General features: G+C 44.1%; 1 protein-coding gene across 1 annotated transcript in view; it reads left to right on the top strand.

The window, feature by feature from the left end:
* Window positions 1-987: 987 nt before the first annotated feature.
* Window positions 988-15,647, top strand: part of LOC106572775 (UPF0606 protein KIAA1549L) — a 140,331-nt gene continuing 125,671 nt past the window's right edge. The window contains exons 1-3 of the mRNA XM_045708310.1: window positions 988-1,068; window positions 1,307-1,532; window positions 1,791-1,906. Coding sequence (XP_045564266.1) covers window positions 988-1,068; window positions 1,307-1,532; window positions 1,791-1,906 — 423 coding nt within the window. The remainder of the gene's footprint in view (window positions 1,069-1,306; window positions 1,533-1,790; window positions 1,907-15,647) is intronic.

Raw genomic sequence — 15,647 nt, 5'->3', positions numbered from 1 at the left:
CTGTTAGAGGGGGTAACATCAGCATTATCAGTGTCCATGCCAGAGAACAACACTCCCCTGTTAGAGGGGGTAACATCAGCATTATCAGTGTCCATGCCAGAGAACAACACTCCCCTGTTAGAGGGGGTAACATCAGCATTATCAGTGTCCATGCCAGAGAACAACACTCCCCTGTTAGAGGGGGTAACATCAGCATTATCAGTGTCCATGCCAGAGAACGACACTCCCCTGTTAGAGGGGGTAACATCAGCATTATCAGTGTCCATGCCAGAGAACGACACTCCCCTGTTAGAGGGGGTAACATCAGCATTATCAGTGTCCATGCCAGAGAACAACACTCCCCTGTTAGAGGGGGTAACATCAGCATTATCAGTGTCCATGCCAGAGAACAACACTCCCCTGTTAGAGGGGGTAACATCAGCATTATCAGTGTCCATGCCAGAGAACGACACTCCCCTGTTAGAGGGGGTAACATCAGCATTATCAGTGTCCATGCCAGAGAACAACACTCCTCTGTTAGAGGGGGTAACATCAGCATTATCAGTGTCCATGCCAGAGAACAACACTCCCCTGTTAGAAGGGGTAACATCAGCATTATCAGTGTCCATGCCAGAGAACAACACTCCTCTGTTATCATCATTATCGTCATCATCATCTTCATCACCATCTTCATTATCATCATCTTCATCGCCATCAGCAATATCTTCATCACCATTGTCTTCATCATCTTCAGCCTTGTTATCAATGACATCGTCATCATCCGTCGTGTCACACCAATCTCACATCAGCAGTGTGTCCAGTCTCACCACAGCTCCCAGTCTGTCCTCCCTCTCCATGGAACGTTCTGATTCAACATCATCATCCACTTCTGGGTTGAGTTTGAGTGTGATGTCACCATCCCCATCAAGTGTCTTCCCCTCCACTGGTATGACGTCATCACCCTCTGCCCTTTTGTCACCTGCTCTTACATCATCATCCTCTGCCCTCATGTCCCGTGGTGTGACTTCATCACCCAGCGCCCTGGCATCCAGTGTGACATCATCATTCCCCTCCCATCTCTCAGAGGAAGTGAGTGTGACTTCTGTTCTTGTTACAGAGACAGCGATGGAGGAGTTAACCGTGGGAACATCCAGAGAGACAGGGGTTAATTTCCCCAAAGACAACGAGACCAGATTATCCCAAACAGGGAACCTCACCTTAGCCGACAGGCCTGCACTCACCACATCACAGGTGTCACCTTTGATCCCTCAAGAGGACACAACGACCGCATCCCTCCAGCTCACGACCGTGACCACCACAACCATAGCTTCAACCACAACCACAACTACAACACAGCCAATCACAGAGAGCCCAACCACGACAACAACACGCAGTAACCACCACCACCACCACTGCTCCAGCCTCCAGGAGGACACTGTCACCTCCAATCCCAAAGACCAAACCCAGAGGGACGACCACCCTGTTCCCCTTCACCACCACGGAGGCTCCACCCTGGCAGTGCAACGTCACAGAGAAGATCTGGGTTAAAACAAGTAAGAGACACCTACAATATTTGAACAGCTCAAGAAAAACGAATGCCATGACCTTTTTCTCAACAGGTTGTTACATTGTTGGTCGTAGTTGGGGTTATGGTTGTAATTACAGAGATATATATTTGAGTATATATAGTTATATTTTCCAAATAGAATATGCCTTCCCTCTCTCTTCTCCACCCTGCCTCCTCCTCCCTCTCTCTCTCTCTCTCTCTCCCACCCCCTCTCTCTCACCCTCTCATATTTTTCTCTCTACAGTTCTCACCATCCATGTGAGAAGGAACCGCCTGGACAGCATCCAGAGACAGAACCTGCGTAGAGGGCTGACCCAGGCTCTGAGTAGAGCTCTGAATGACACCACTGCCCAGGCTCAGGTCAGTAGGACTCACACCTACTCTCTCTCTCTCTCTCTCTCTCTCTCTCTCTCTCTCTCTCTCTCTCTCTCTCTCTCTCTCTCTCTGTATGTATCTCTCTGTATCTTTCTCTGTATCTCTCTCTCTCTCGCTCTCTCTGTATGTATCTCTCTGTATCTCTTTCTGTATCTCTCTCTGTATCTCTCTCTGTATCTCTCTCTCTGTATGTATCTCTCTCTGTATCTCTCTCTATCTCTCTCTCTCTCTCTCTCTGTATGTATCTCTCTCTGTATCTCTCTCTCGCTCGCTCTCTGTATGTATCTCTCTCTGTATCTCTCTGTATCTCTCTCTGCATCTCTCTCTGTATCACTCTCTCTCTCTCGCTCTCTGTATGTATCTCTCTCTGTATCTCTCTGTATCTCTCTCTCGCTTTCTGTATGTATCTCTCTCTGTATCTCTCTCTCTCTCTGTATGTATCTCTCTCTGTATCTCTCTGTATCTCTCTCTCTCTCTCTCTCGCTCTCTGTATGTATCTCTCTCTGTATCTCTCTCTCTCTCTCTCTCTCTCTCTCTCGCTCTCTGTATGTATCTCTCTCTGTATCTCTCTGTATCTCTCTCTGTATCTCTCTCTGTATCTCTCTCTGTATCTCTCTCTCTCTCGCTCTCTCTGTATTTATCTCTCTCTGTATCTCTCTCTCTCTCTCTCGCTCTCTGTATGTATCTCTCTCTGTATCTCTCTCTGTATCTCTCTCGCTCTCTGTATGTATCTCTCTCTGTATCTCTCTGTATCTCTCTCTCTCTCTCTCTCTCTCGCTCTCTGTATGTATCTCTCTCTGTATCTCTCTCTCTCTCGCTCTCTGTATGTATCTCTCTCTGTATCTCTCTCTGTATCTCTCTCTCGCTCTCTCTGTATGTATCTCTCTCTGTATCTCTCTGTATCTCTCTCTCTCTCTCGCTCTCTGTATGTATCTCTCTCTGTATCTCTCTCTGTATCTCTCTCTGTATCTCTCTCTCTCTCTCTCTCTCTCTCGCTCTCTCTGTATGTATCTCTCTCTGTATATCTCTGTATCTCTCTCTGTATCTCTCTGTATCTCTCTCTCTCTCTCGCTCTCTGTATGTATCTCTCTCTGTATCTCTCTGTATATCTCTCTGTCTCTCTCGTTCTCTTTCATGTGTGGTGTAGCCTCTGCTGAGTCCTCAACAACTGGATGTTTTGGTTTTCAGGGGAAATGAAAAAAGAGAGGCTGTGACTTGACTTCCGCTTTCGGACGTTAACAAGGCGACCGCATGGAGACGTAACTCCTCCTCCACATTTACTGGATTGGTTGAACAGACCAGTATGTAGGGGATCTAGTTCCAGGTGTTTATTTTACGCCTGCTACGTTAGGGGATGTGTGTTAAGATAGAGGACGCGGCTCTGGGCAGAGGAGATGTAGTCGTTGTTTGTGTGCGTCTGTAAGTTGTGGTTCATATGTGTATAATAATATAATCCTAAAAATATAGAGGACCCGGCAGCCTACGTAGTTGGTGTGGAGCAGCAACAGTTGAGACTGAGGAGGTTCAGGTGTAAAAATAGGTTATATTTATTTTACAAAGAAGACTGGATCCAGAGTTGAGGAGGTACAGAATGTACAGACGGCAAAAATGATGAAAGTACTTGACGAAAAAATGTACTTGAAAAACGTACTTACTTGGCCAAAACCTGTACTCAAGGACTAAGGCAAAACACCTTAGACTGGGCAAAATGCCCACCTCACAGATCTGAGGATATGGCAGCTTAAATAACAGCATGTTACCTAGAGAAGCAGATCTCCATGAATACGGAAGGACCATACAGGGATCCTCATGTTGGTTAACTCTGAGGAGCGATGAGGATTCATTTAGAAATTAGGCTGACAGAATATGTCCCTGAAGGTATGGGGTGGTGATGTCACATCCTAGTGACTGCACCAAGATGAAAACCAGATAAGACAGCAAACTGTGTGACCCCAGGTGAGAAACCAAGGGCCCTGTTCAGTCACCACTGGTTACCAAGTTACCTGGAGAAGTCTAACAACACAATACTCTCCTCTGATTGGATTGAACCAAGGGCCCTGTTCAGTCACCACTGGTTACCAAGTTACCTGGAGAAGTCTAACAACACAATACTCTCCTCTGATTGGATTGAACCAAGGGCCCTGTTCAGTCACCACTGGTTACCAAGTTACCTGGAGAAGTCTAACAACAGAACTCTCCTCTGATTGAACCAAGGGCCCTGTTCAGTCACCACTGGTTACCAAGTTACCTGGAGAAGTCTAACAACAGAACTCTCCTCTGATTGAACCAAGGGCCCTGTTCAGTCACCACTGGTTACCAAGTTACCTGGAGAAGTCTAACAACAGAACTCTCCTCTCTCCTCCTCTGTTTTGATTGACAGCATGATCATAGGATATGATATTAAGCTGTGTGATGTTGAGTGTTGTCTTTATTTAAAGCAGAACCATGTCATGGATTGTGACATTGCCACCTTGTTGACCAGGGACTTCAACAATGGTCCGCTGTCCAATCATGTTTCGGCCTCTCCTTCTCCTCTTTGTTAGATTGAAGCCTGCTTCATCGACAAAGATGAACTCATGGGGTCTGTCCAAGGATTCCAAGTCAAATATTGTCTGTGTAGAAGTACAATATACTGTATGTAGGATTTTGTAAGTCATACAGAGACAGTGCTATACTGTAGAGTACAATTAGGCCTACTGTATGCACTTCTGATTCACATACATTGTATGTACTGAAGAGTAATGTCATTCACATAGTATGTGTTAGTACTGTAGACAATCTGGATTACAGTAAATGTTTCTGAATGTACACTTACTTGCACATACTGAGCTCGCAGTTTTTTCACCCTTGGTGAGTTGCGCTCAAAAGGTACTCTGTATACTTGTTTCATTCGCATCCTGTTACGATGGAGGACACGGTCAATTGTGGAAATGCTCACACTGTCGATTCCCTGGAAGTGTGTGTTGTCTTGTATGTATCACTCGTTCCTGGATTTCTCTGAGTCGTATTGCATTATCTTGAAGGACCATGCCAACTATAACGGCCTCTTGCTCCCGAGAGAATATAGCTGTCCTTCCACCTGCACGTGGCAGCCTTGCAATTCTACAAAAAGTAGTTGTGCAGTTACAAAACATCTTCATGCAGTACAATACATACAGTGATTAACTTTCCGAATGTCTATTGAAACAGCTGCATATAGTGTAGTACAGTAAATTTGCAATTACAAAAATACAGTAGTATACTGTACCTGTTCTCTTCTCTGAATGTCCTTACTATGGTGGACACAGAAAATCGGCTCAAATTGGGTTGCACTCTAAGTCCTGCTTCCCTCATTGTCAGTCCATTGACAAGAACATGGTCTATAACTGTTGCTCGAATTTCATCAGATATTTGCACTCTTTGTCTTCCTCTTCCTCTTCGTCCTCCTCTTCCTTGCCCTCCTCCTCCTCGTTGCCCACCTCGCATACGCACTCGTCCTCGTCCTCTCACATTGTTTCTTCTATCCATTCTCAGACTTTCTCCTTCCCACCTTCAACAACCTGTTTGATCTCTGAACTGGCTTATATTGGTTGTGTCGCATCATTTGAAACAGGTTAAATCAATTTTGAGTGGTTGTGTTCAATCAATGACATGTGTTCTCTGTTTGTATTTGATTGTTGCCACTTGTGTTTACCAGTATGGATGACATGTGCATTAGAGTGCAGAATGTGTTTTTAGAATGAGAATGTGTTTAGAGTTTTGCTGAAAAGTCTAAGTGAGATCTGCAAATTGTGTTTTACCATGTGAAATGGTTTAAGGCATTGACAACAGACTGTATAATTAGCTAAATGAGTCCAGGCAACTGAGAACTTTGTTCAGCCAATGGGTTTTAGTGTTTTAGCAATTGAGAAAAACTGTAACAATGTGCAGGGATACTGGAGTGATGGAGGTAGATATGTATAGGGGTAAGGTGACTATATACAGGTTCAGTACCATATTAACAATGTGCAGGGATACTGGAGTGATAGAGGTAGATATGTATAGGGGTAAGGTGACTATATACAGGGTCAGTACCATATTAACAATGTGCAGGGATACTGGAGTGATAGAGGTAGATATGTATAGGGGTAAGGTGACTATATACAGGGTCAGTACCATATTAACAATGTGCAGGGATACTGGAGTGATAGAGGTAGATATGTATAGGGGTAAGGTGACTATATACAGGGTCAGTACCATATTAACAATGTGCAGGGATACTGGAGTGATAGAGGTAGATATGTATAGGGTTAAGGGGACTATATACAGGGTCAGTTCCAGTACCGTATTTACAATGTGCAGGGATACTGGAGTGATAGAGCTACAGTGCCTTCAGAAAGAAATCATACCCCTTGACTTATTCCACATTTTGTTTTGTTACAGCCTGCATTCAAAATAGATTGAACAAATTCACCCATCTACACACAATACCGCATAATGACAAAGCAAAACCATGTTTTTAGACATTTTTGCAAATGTATTGAAAATAAAATACAGAAATATATCATTTAGATTGGTTTTCACACCAATACATGTTAGAATCGCCTTTGGCAGTGATTACAGCTGTGAGTCTTTCTGGGTGAGTCTCTAAGAGCTTTTGCACACCTGGATTGTACAATATTATCACTTTTTTTAACTCTTCAAGATCTGTCAAGTTGGTTGTTGATCTTTGCTAGACAGCCATTTTCATGTCTTGCCATAGATTTCCATGCCAATTTAAGTCAAAACTGTAACTAGGCCACTCAGGAACATTCAATGTCGTCTGGGTAAGCAACTCCAGTGTATTTTTGTCCTTGCGTTTTAGGTTATTGTCCTGCTGAAAGGTGCAGTCCACGTGTCTGTTAGAAAGCAGACTGAACCAGGTTTTACTCTAGGATTTGTCTGTGCTTAGCTCTATTACATTTATTTTTGTCCTAAAAAACTCCCTAGTCCTTGCCCTTGACAAGCATACCCATAACATGATGCAGCCACCACTATGCTTAAAAATATGAAGAGTGGTACTCAGTGATATGTTTGGGGGCAAATCCAACACAACACAACACTTTGTATTCAGGACATGGAGTTAATTTCTTTGCAATTTTTTTTTCAGTATTACTTTAGTGCCTTGTTACAAACAGGATGTATCTTATGGAATATTTGTATTCTGTACAGGCTTCCTCCTTTTCACTCTGTTATTTAGGTTAGTATTGTGGAATAACTGCAACGTTGTTGATCCATACTCAGTTTTCTCCTATCACAGCCATTAAACTCTGTAACTGTTTTAAAGTCCCCATTGGCCTCATGGTGAAATCCCTGTGCGGTTTCCTTCCTCTCCAGCAACTGAGTTAGGAAGGACGCCTGTATCTTTGTTGTAACTGGGTGTATTGATACGCCATCCGAAGTATAATTAATAACTTCACCATTCTCAAAGGGATATTCAATGTCTGCTTCTTTTTTTTTTACCATACTACCAATTGGGGCCCTTCTTTGCGAGGTATTGGAAAACATCCCTGGTCTTTGTGGTTGAATCTGTGTAATGAAATTCACTGCTCAACTGAGGGACCTTAAAGATAATTATATGTGTGGGATACAGAGATGAGGTTGTCATTCAAAATCATGTTAAAACACTATTATTACACACAGAGTGAGTCTTGCTAAGCACATTTTTACTCCTGAACTTATTTAGGCTTACCATAACAAAGGAGTTGAATACTGACATAAGACATTTCAGCTTTTTATTTTTTATTATTTGTAACAATTTCTAAAAAACATAATTCCACTTTGACATTATGGGGTATTGCGTGCAGCCCAGTGACACAAATTCTAAATTTAATCAATTTCAAATTCAGGCTGTAACACAACAAAATGTGTAAAAAGTCTATGGATGTGAATACTATCTGAGACACTGTTGATAGTGTACAGCGGTAAGGTGACTAGGCATTAGCATATAAACTCAGCAAAAAAAGAAACGTCCCTTTTTCAGGACCCTGTCTTTCAAAGATAATTCGTAAAAATCCAAATAACTTCACAGATCTTCATTGTAAAGGGTTTAAACACTGTTTCCCATGCTTGTTCAATGAACCATAAACAATTAATGAACATGCACCTATGGAACGGTCGTCTACTGACTCTGAAAAACACCAAAAGAAAGATGCCCAGGGCCCCTGCTCATCTGCGTAAACATGCCTTAGGCATGCTGCAAGGAGGCATGAGGACTGCAGATGTGGCCAGAGCAATAAATTGCAATGTCCGTACTGTGAGACGCCTAAGACAGCGCTACAGGGAGACAGGACGGACAGCCGATCATCCTTGCAGTGGCAGACCACATGTAACAACACCTGCACAGGATCGGTACATCCGAACATCACACCTGCGGGACAGGAACAGGATGGCAAACAACTGCCAGAGTTACACCAGGAACGCACAATCCCTCCATCAGTGCTCTGACTGTCCACAATAGGCTGAGAGAGGCTGGACTGAGGGCTTGTAGTCCTGTTGAAAGGCAGGTCCTCACCAGACATCACCGACAACAATGTCGCCTATGGGCACAAACCCATCGTCGCTGGACCAGACAGGACTGGCAAAAAGTGCTCTTCACTGACGAGTCGCAGTTTTGTCTCACCAGGGGTGATGGTCGAATTCACGTTTATCGTCAAAGGAATGAGCGTTACACCGAGGCCTGTACTCTGGAGCGGGATCGATTTGGAGGTGGACGGTCCGTCATGGTCTGGGGCAGTGTGTCACAGCATCATCGGACTGAGCTTGTTGTCATTGCAGGCAATCTCAACGCTGTGCGTTACAGGGAAGACATCCTCCTCTCTCATGTGGTACCCTTCCTGCAGGCTCATCCTGACATGACCCTCCAGCATGACAATGCCCCCAGCCATACTGCTCGTTCTGTGCGTGATTTCCTGCAAGACAGCAATGTCAGTGTTCTGCCATGGCCAGCAAAGAGCCTGGATCTCAATCCCATTGAGCACGTCGGCGACCTGTTAGATCGGATGGTGAGGGCTAGGGCCATTCCCCCCAGAAATGTCTGGGAACTTTCAGGTGTCTTGGTGGAAGAGTGGGGTAACATCTCACAGCAAGAACTGGCAAATCTGGTGCAGTCCATGAGGACGAGATGCAATGCAGTACCTAATACAGCTGGTGGCCACACCAGATACTGACTGTTACTTTTGATTTTGACCCCCCCCTTTGTTCAGGGACACATTATTCCATTTCTGTTAGTCACATGTCTGTGGATCTTGTTCAGTTGATGTCTCAGTTGTTGAATCTTGTTATGTTCATACAAATATTTACACATGTTAAGTTTTCTGAAAATAAACGCAGTTGACAGTGAGAGGACGTTTCTTTTTTTGCTGAGTTTATGACAGAGTAGCAGCAGCGTAATGATGAATGTATGTGTGTTTTCGAGTATCAGTCCTGTGATTGTGCATAGAGACAGGGAAAAAATACAAGTCAAGTCCAAGGGTCAACTCAGTCTGTGTAGCCACTCTGTTAGCTATTTAACAAGCCTCATGGCTTGGGGATAGAAGCTGTTCAGGAGCCTCATGGGTGTCAGACTTGATGCACCGGTACCACTTGCTGTGCGGAGAGAACAGTCTGTGGCTTGGGTGGCTGGACTCTAACGATTTTCTGGGCCTTCCTTTCACACCGCCTTTTATACAGTCGTGGCCAAAAGTTTTGAGAATGACACAAGTATTAATTTTCACAAAGTCTGCTGCCTCAGTTTGTATGATGGCAATTTGCATATACTCCAGAATGTTATGAGTGATCAGATGAATTGCAATTCATTGCAAAGTCCCTCTTTGCCATACAAATGAACTGAATCCCCCAAAAACATTTCCACTGCATTTCAGCTCTGCCACAAAAGGACCAGCTGACATCATGTCAGTGATTATCTCGTTAACACAGGTGTGAGTGTTGATGAGGACAAGGCTGGAGATCACTCTGTCATGCTGATTGAGTTCGAATAACAGACTGGAAGCTTCAAAAGGAGGTGGTGCTTGGAATCATTCTTCTTCCTCTGTCAACCATGCGAAACACGTGCCGTCATCATTGCTTTGCACAAAAAGGGCTTCACAGGCAAGGATATTGCTTGCCAATAAGATTGCACCTAAATCAACCATTTATCGGATCATCAAGAACTTCAAGGAGAGCGGTTCAATTGTTGTGAAGAAGGCTTCAGGGCGCCCAAGGAAGTCCAGCAAGCGCCAGGACCGTCTCCTAAAGTTGATTCAGCTGCGGGATCGGGGCACCACCAGTACAGAGCTTGCTCAGGAATGGCAGCAGGCAGGTGTGAGTGCATCAGTGGCACAGTGAGGCGAAGACTTTTGGAGGATGGCCTGGTGTCAAGAAGGGCAGCAAAGAAGCCAGGGATTGGACTGCTGAGAACTGGGGTAAAGTCATTTTCTCTGATGAATCCCCTTTCCGATTGTTTGGTGTATCCGGAAAAAAGCTTATACGGAGAAGACAAGGTGAGCGCTACCATCAGTCCTGTGTCATGCCAACAGTAAAGCATCCTGAGACCATTCATGTGTGGGGTTGCTTCTCAGCCAAGGGAGTGGGCTCACTCAAATCAAATCAAATCAAATTTATTTATATAGCCCTTCGTACATCAGCTGATATCTCAAAGTGCTGTACAGAAACCCAGCCTAAAACCCCAAACAGCAAGCAATGCATGTGAAAGAAGCACGGTGGCTAGGAAAAACTCCCTAGGAAAAACTCCCTAGAAAGGCCAAAAACCTAGGAAGAAACCTAGAGAGGAACCAGGCTATGAGGGGTGGCCAGTCGTCTTCTGGCTGTGCAGGGTGGATATTATAACAGAACATGGTCAAGATGTTAAAATGTTCATAAATGACCAGCATGGTCAAATAATAATAATCATAGTAGTTGTCGAGGGTGCAACAAGCACGTCCGGTGAACAGGTCAGGGTTCCATAGCCGCAGGCAGAACAGTTGAAACTGGAGCAGCAGCACGGCCAGGTGGACTGGGGACAGCAAGGAGTCATCATACCAGGTAGTCCTGGGGCATGGTCCTAGGGCTCAGGTCCTCCGAGAGAAAGACAGAAAGAGAAAAAGAGAGAATTAGAGAGAGCATATTTAAATTCACACAGGACACCGGATAAGACAAGAGAAATACTCCAGATGTAACAGACTGACCCTTGCCCCACGACACATAAACTACTGCAGCATAAATACTGGAGGCTGAGACAGGAGGGATCAGAAGACACTGTGGCCCCATCCGATGATACCCCCGGACAGGGCCAAACAGGCAGGATATAACCCCACCCACTTTGCCAAAGCACAGCCCCCACACCACTAGAGGGATGTCTCCAACCACCAACTTACCGTCCTAAGACAAGGCCGAGTATAGCCCACAACGATCTCCGCCATGGCACAACCCAAGGGGGGGCGCCAACCCAGACAGGAAGACCACGTCAGTGACTCAACCCACTCAAGTGACGCACCCCTCCCATGGACGGCATGGAAGAACACCAGTAAGCCACAATTTTGCCTAAGAACACAGCCATGAATAAAGAATGGTACCAACACATGTGGCCCAGAAGTTAATTGACAGCATGCCAGGGCAGATTGCAGAGGTCTTGAAAAAGAAGGGTCAACACTGCAAATATTGACTCTTTGCATTAACTTCATGTAATTGTCAATAAAAAGCCTTTGACACTTATGAAATGCTTGTAATTATACTTCAGTATTCCATATTAACATCTGACAAAAATATCTAAAGACACTTTGTGTAAATTAATATTTGTGTCATTCTCAAAACTTTTGGCCATGACTGTAGAGGTTAGGCTAGGAAAAACTCCCTAGAAAGGCCAGAACCTAGGAAGAAACCTAGAGAGGAACCAGGCTATGAGAGGTGGCCAGTCCTCTTGTGGCTGTGCCGGGTGGAGATTAAAGCAGAACATAGCCAAGATGTTCAAATGTTCATTGATGACCAGCAGGGTCAAATAATAATAATCACAGTGGTTGTTGAGGGTGCAACAGGTCATCACCTCAGGAGTAAATGTCAGTTGGCTTTACATAGCCGATCATTCAGAGTATCTCTACCGCTTCTGCTGTCTCTAGAGAGTTGAAAACAGCAGGTCTGGGACAGGTAGCACGTCCGGTGAACAGGTCAGGGTTCCATAGCCGTAGGCAGAACAGTTGGTGCAGTTGTAGAACTTTTGGAGGATTTGAGGGCCAAAACTTTTATTTTTCCTGAATGGGAAGAGGTGCTGTTGTGCTTTCTTCACAGCTGTGCCTACAGGGAGGAGGTCAGTGAACTGGCAGTGAGTGAACCATTTAGGTCATTAGGGATTTGGACACCGAGGAACTTGGAGCTTTAGACCCACTTTGCTGCAGCCCTGCCGATGTGTATGGGGGCGTGCTCACGCCCCTGTTTCCTGTAGTCCACCATCAGCTCCTTGGTCTGACTGATGTTGAGGGAGAGGTTGTTGTCCCGGCACCACACTGCCAGGTCACTGACCTCCTCCCTGTAGGCTTTCTCATCATCGCCGGTGATCAGGCCTACTACCGTCGGTGTCGTGACCAAACTTGATGATTGTGTTGGAGTCGTGCATGGCCACGCAGTCGTGTGTGACCTGGGAGTACAGGAGGGGTCTAAGCACACACCCCTGTGGGACCCCCGTGTTGAGGGTCAGTGTGGCGGAGGTGATGTTGCCTACCCTCACCACCTGGGGTTGGCCCGTCAGGAAGTCCAGGCTCTCTCCTTCTCTCTCTCTCTCCTCTGTTCTTTCTCACTCTCTCTATATCTCTTTTTCTCTCTCTTTCTCTACCTCTTTCCCTCTCTTTCTCTACCTCTGTCTCTCTCTCGCGCTGTAGCACTTTCCAGCTAGCACATAATGTTCTGAGAACCATATGTTTCATAAAGCTTGGTGAGAGCGTGGTTGTCCTATGGTTATTTTGCATAAACCTTCCCAATGCTCTGGGAATCGTGCAGGATACCCAGCTAGCACACAACGTTCTGAGAACCATTATGTTTCTTAGGTGGGAATTTCAGTACTTCAGCATAACGTTTCCTCATGGTTCTATTTCAAGTAATGTTCTCAAATATTTCAGAGAACATTAAGAAATAACGTTCTTCTGTGGGAACTCAGTACTTCAGCATGACATTTTGTACAGGTTTCCTTGTGGTTCTATTTAAATTCATGTTCTCAGAATGTGCAGAGAATGTTAAGAAACATCGTTCTTCTGGGGGAATTTCAGTACTTCAGCATAACATTTTCTGCAGGTTTCCTCATGGTTCTATTTAAAGTCATGTTCTCACAACATTAAGAAAACTTTCCATAAAAAACTAAAAGAAAACATTAACGTTCAAAGAACATTCTGAGAATGTTATTTTAAAACATATGCATTCTGTTCTCATTCTATCCTCTATCTTGTTAACCTCTTACATCTAGACGTTCCACTAGCGGAACACCTGCTCCAATATCCAATGATAGGCGTGGCGCGAATTACAAATTCCTCAAAAATACAAAAACTTCCATTTTTCAAACATATGACTATTTCACAGCATTTTAAAGACAAGACTCTCCTTTATCTAACCACACTGTCCGATTTCAAAAAGGCTTTACAGCGAAAGCAAAACATTAGATTATGTCAGCAGAGTACCCAGCCAGAAATAATCAAGCTAGCATATAATGTCACAAAAAACAAAACCACAGCTAAATGCAGCACTAACCTTTGATGATCTTCATCAGATGACACACCTAGGACATGATGTTATACAATACATGCATGTTTTGTTCAATCAAGTTCATATTTATATCAAAAACCAGCTTTTTACATTAGCATGTGACGTTCAGAACTAGCATACCCCCCGCAAACCTCTGGTGAATTGACTAAATTACTCACGATAAACGTTCACAAAAAACATAACAATTATTTTAAGAATTATAGATACAGAACTCCTTTGTGCAATCGAGGTGTCCGATTTTAAAATAGCTTTTCGGTGAAAGCACATTTTGCAATATTCTGAGTAGATAGCCCAGCCATCACGGCTAGCTATTTAGACACCCACCAAGTTTAGCCCTGACCAAACTCCGATTTATTATTACAAAAGTTTGATTACCTTTGGTGTTCTTCGTCAGAATGCACTCCCAGGACTACTACTTCAATAACAAATGTTGGTTTGGTTCAAAATAATCCATTGTTATATCCAAATAGCGGCGTTTTGTTCGTGCGTTCAAGACACTATCCGAAGTGTAAATAAGGGTCACGAGCATGGCGCATTTCGTGACAAAAGATTTGTAAATATTCCATTACCGTACTTTCGAAGCATGTCAACCGCTGTTTAAAATCAATTTTTATGCAATTTTTCTCGTAAAAAGCGATAATATTCCGACCGGGAATCTGCGTTTAGGTAAACAGACGAAAGAAAATAAAGCATGGGGTCGACTCGGGCACGAGCCTGAGTCTCACAGTACTGTGACCAGCCACTACCCAAACGCGCTACTTTTTTTCAGCCAGAGCCTGCAAAGCCACGATTCAGCTTTTTGCCGCCTTCTGAGAGCCCATGGGAGCCGTAGGAAGTGTCACGTAACAGCAGAGATCCCCTGTAATGGATAGAGATAATCAAGAAGGGCAAGAAATGGTCAGACAGGGCACTTCCTGTATGGAATCTTCTCAGGTTTTGGCCTGCCAAATGAGTTCTGTTATACTCACAGACACCATTCAAACAGTTTTTGGAGTGTTTTCTATCTAAAGCTACTAATTATATGCATATTCTAGTTTCTGGGCAGGAGTAATAATCAGATTAAATCGGGTACGTTTTTTATCCGGCCGTGAAAATACTGCCCCCTAGCCATAACAGGTTAAGTGCGTTGGCCGTGCACACTTATTAGCCACACCTGGTCTTAATGAGTGCTTGTTCCTTTGAAATGGGGTCTGTTTAAATAGACTGAAATGAACTGCTTTGCATGAGTAAAAAACATAGCATCATAGCTCGATTCTAGGGTGGTGCAGTGGACTAATTCCATACATAGAGAACAGAAGATCATAGGTTCAAATCTCACTGATGTGGTGCCATAAAAATAAATGTGCTTGCATGATTAATGCCTGAGCAAATGCAGTTCCATGTCTCCTATCTATGCTTAGAGTTCTAAACAGTTAATTACCTTCAAATAAACTATAATTTCTTTTCTCAGAATGTTGATGAAAGCTTTCAGGGAACCATAGTAAAATGTTCTTAGAACCTCCCTGCAACCTTAAAATGTATGTTTCCAGAACCGGCAAACATGTATGTTCCCACAACTTCCAAGGAACCAACTGTGCTAGCTGGGTTGTCACTAATCTAAATATGAGTAAATGTTTATTTTACGGTCAGTCCCAGGGGGAAATGTTTTGTTTGTTTTTAATTACAGAGCAGAGATGGTTACTAGGAACGATATAGCGGGGGAAGGCCGGAAAGAACCATGAGGAGCAGCAGGCTAAATTACTTTCATTTGGCAAGACCAGAGGAAAGCTTTTGTATCAAAGTGAAAGCTTCTGGCCATTAAATGAAAGATTTTCATTGAGGTGAAAAGAGTGGAATGCTGAACTGACTGAAGTCCTTCTAGATAATCCATTGATGGTCTTTCACATCGGCCAGAATGACTTAGGAGGGTACGTTACCACTCAGCGACGTTTGCTGAAACCCAGTCTTTGAATAACGGCTGGGCTGGTGTAGTGATGGTGAATGGGTCCGTTCATAACAAGGCTTGATT

Source organism: Salmo salar, chromosome ssa26 (assembly GCF_905237065.1).
Source record: "Salmo salar chromosome ssa26, Ssal_v3.1, whole genome shotgun sequence".
Classification (NCBI taxonomy): Eukaryota; Metazoa; Chordata; class Actinopteri; order Salmoniformes; family Salmonidae; genus Salmo; species Salmo salar.
The sequence above is the reverse complement of the archived record's forward strand: the minus strand, read 5'-3'. Positions and strand labels throughout refer to the sequence as shown.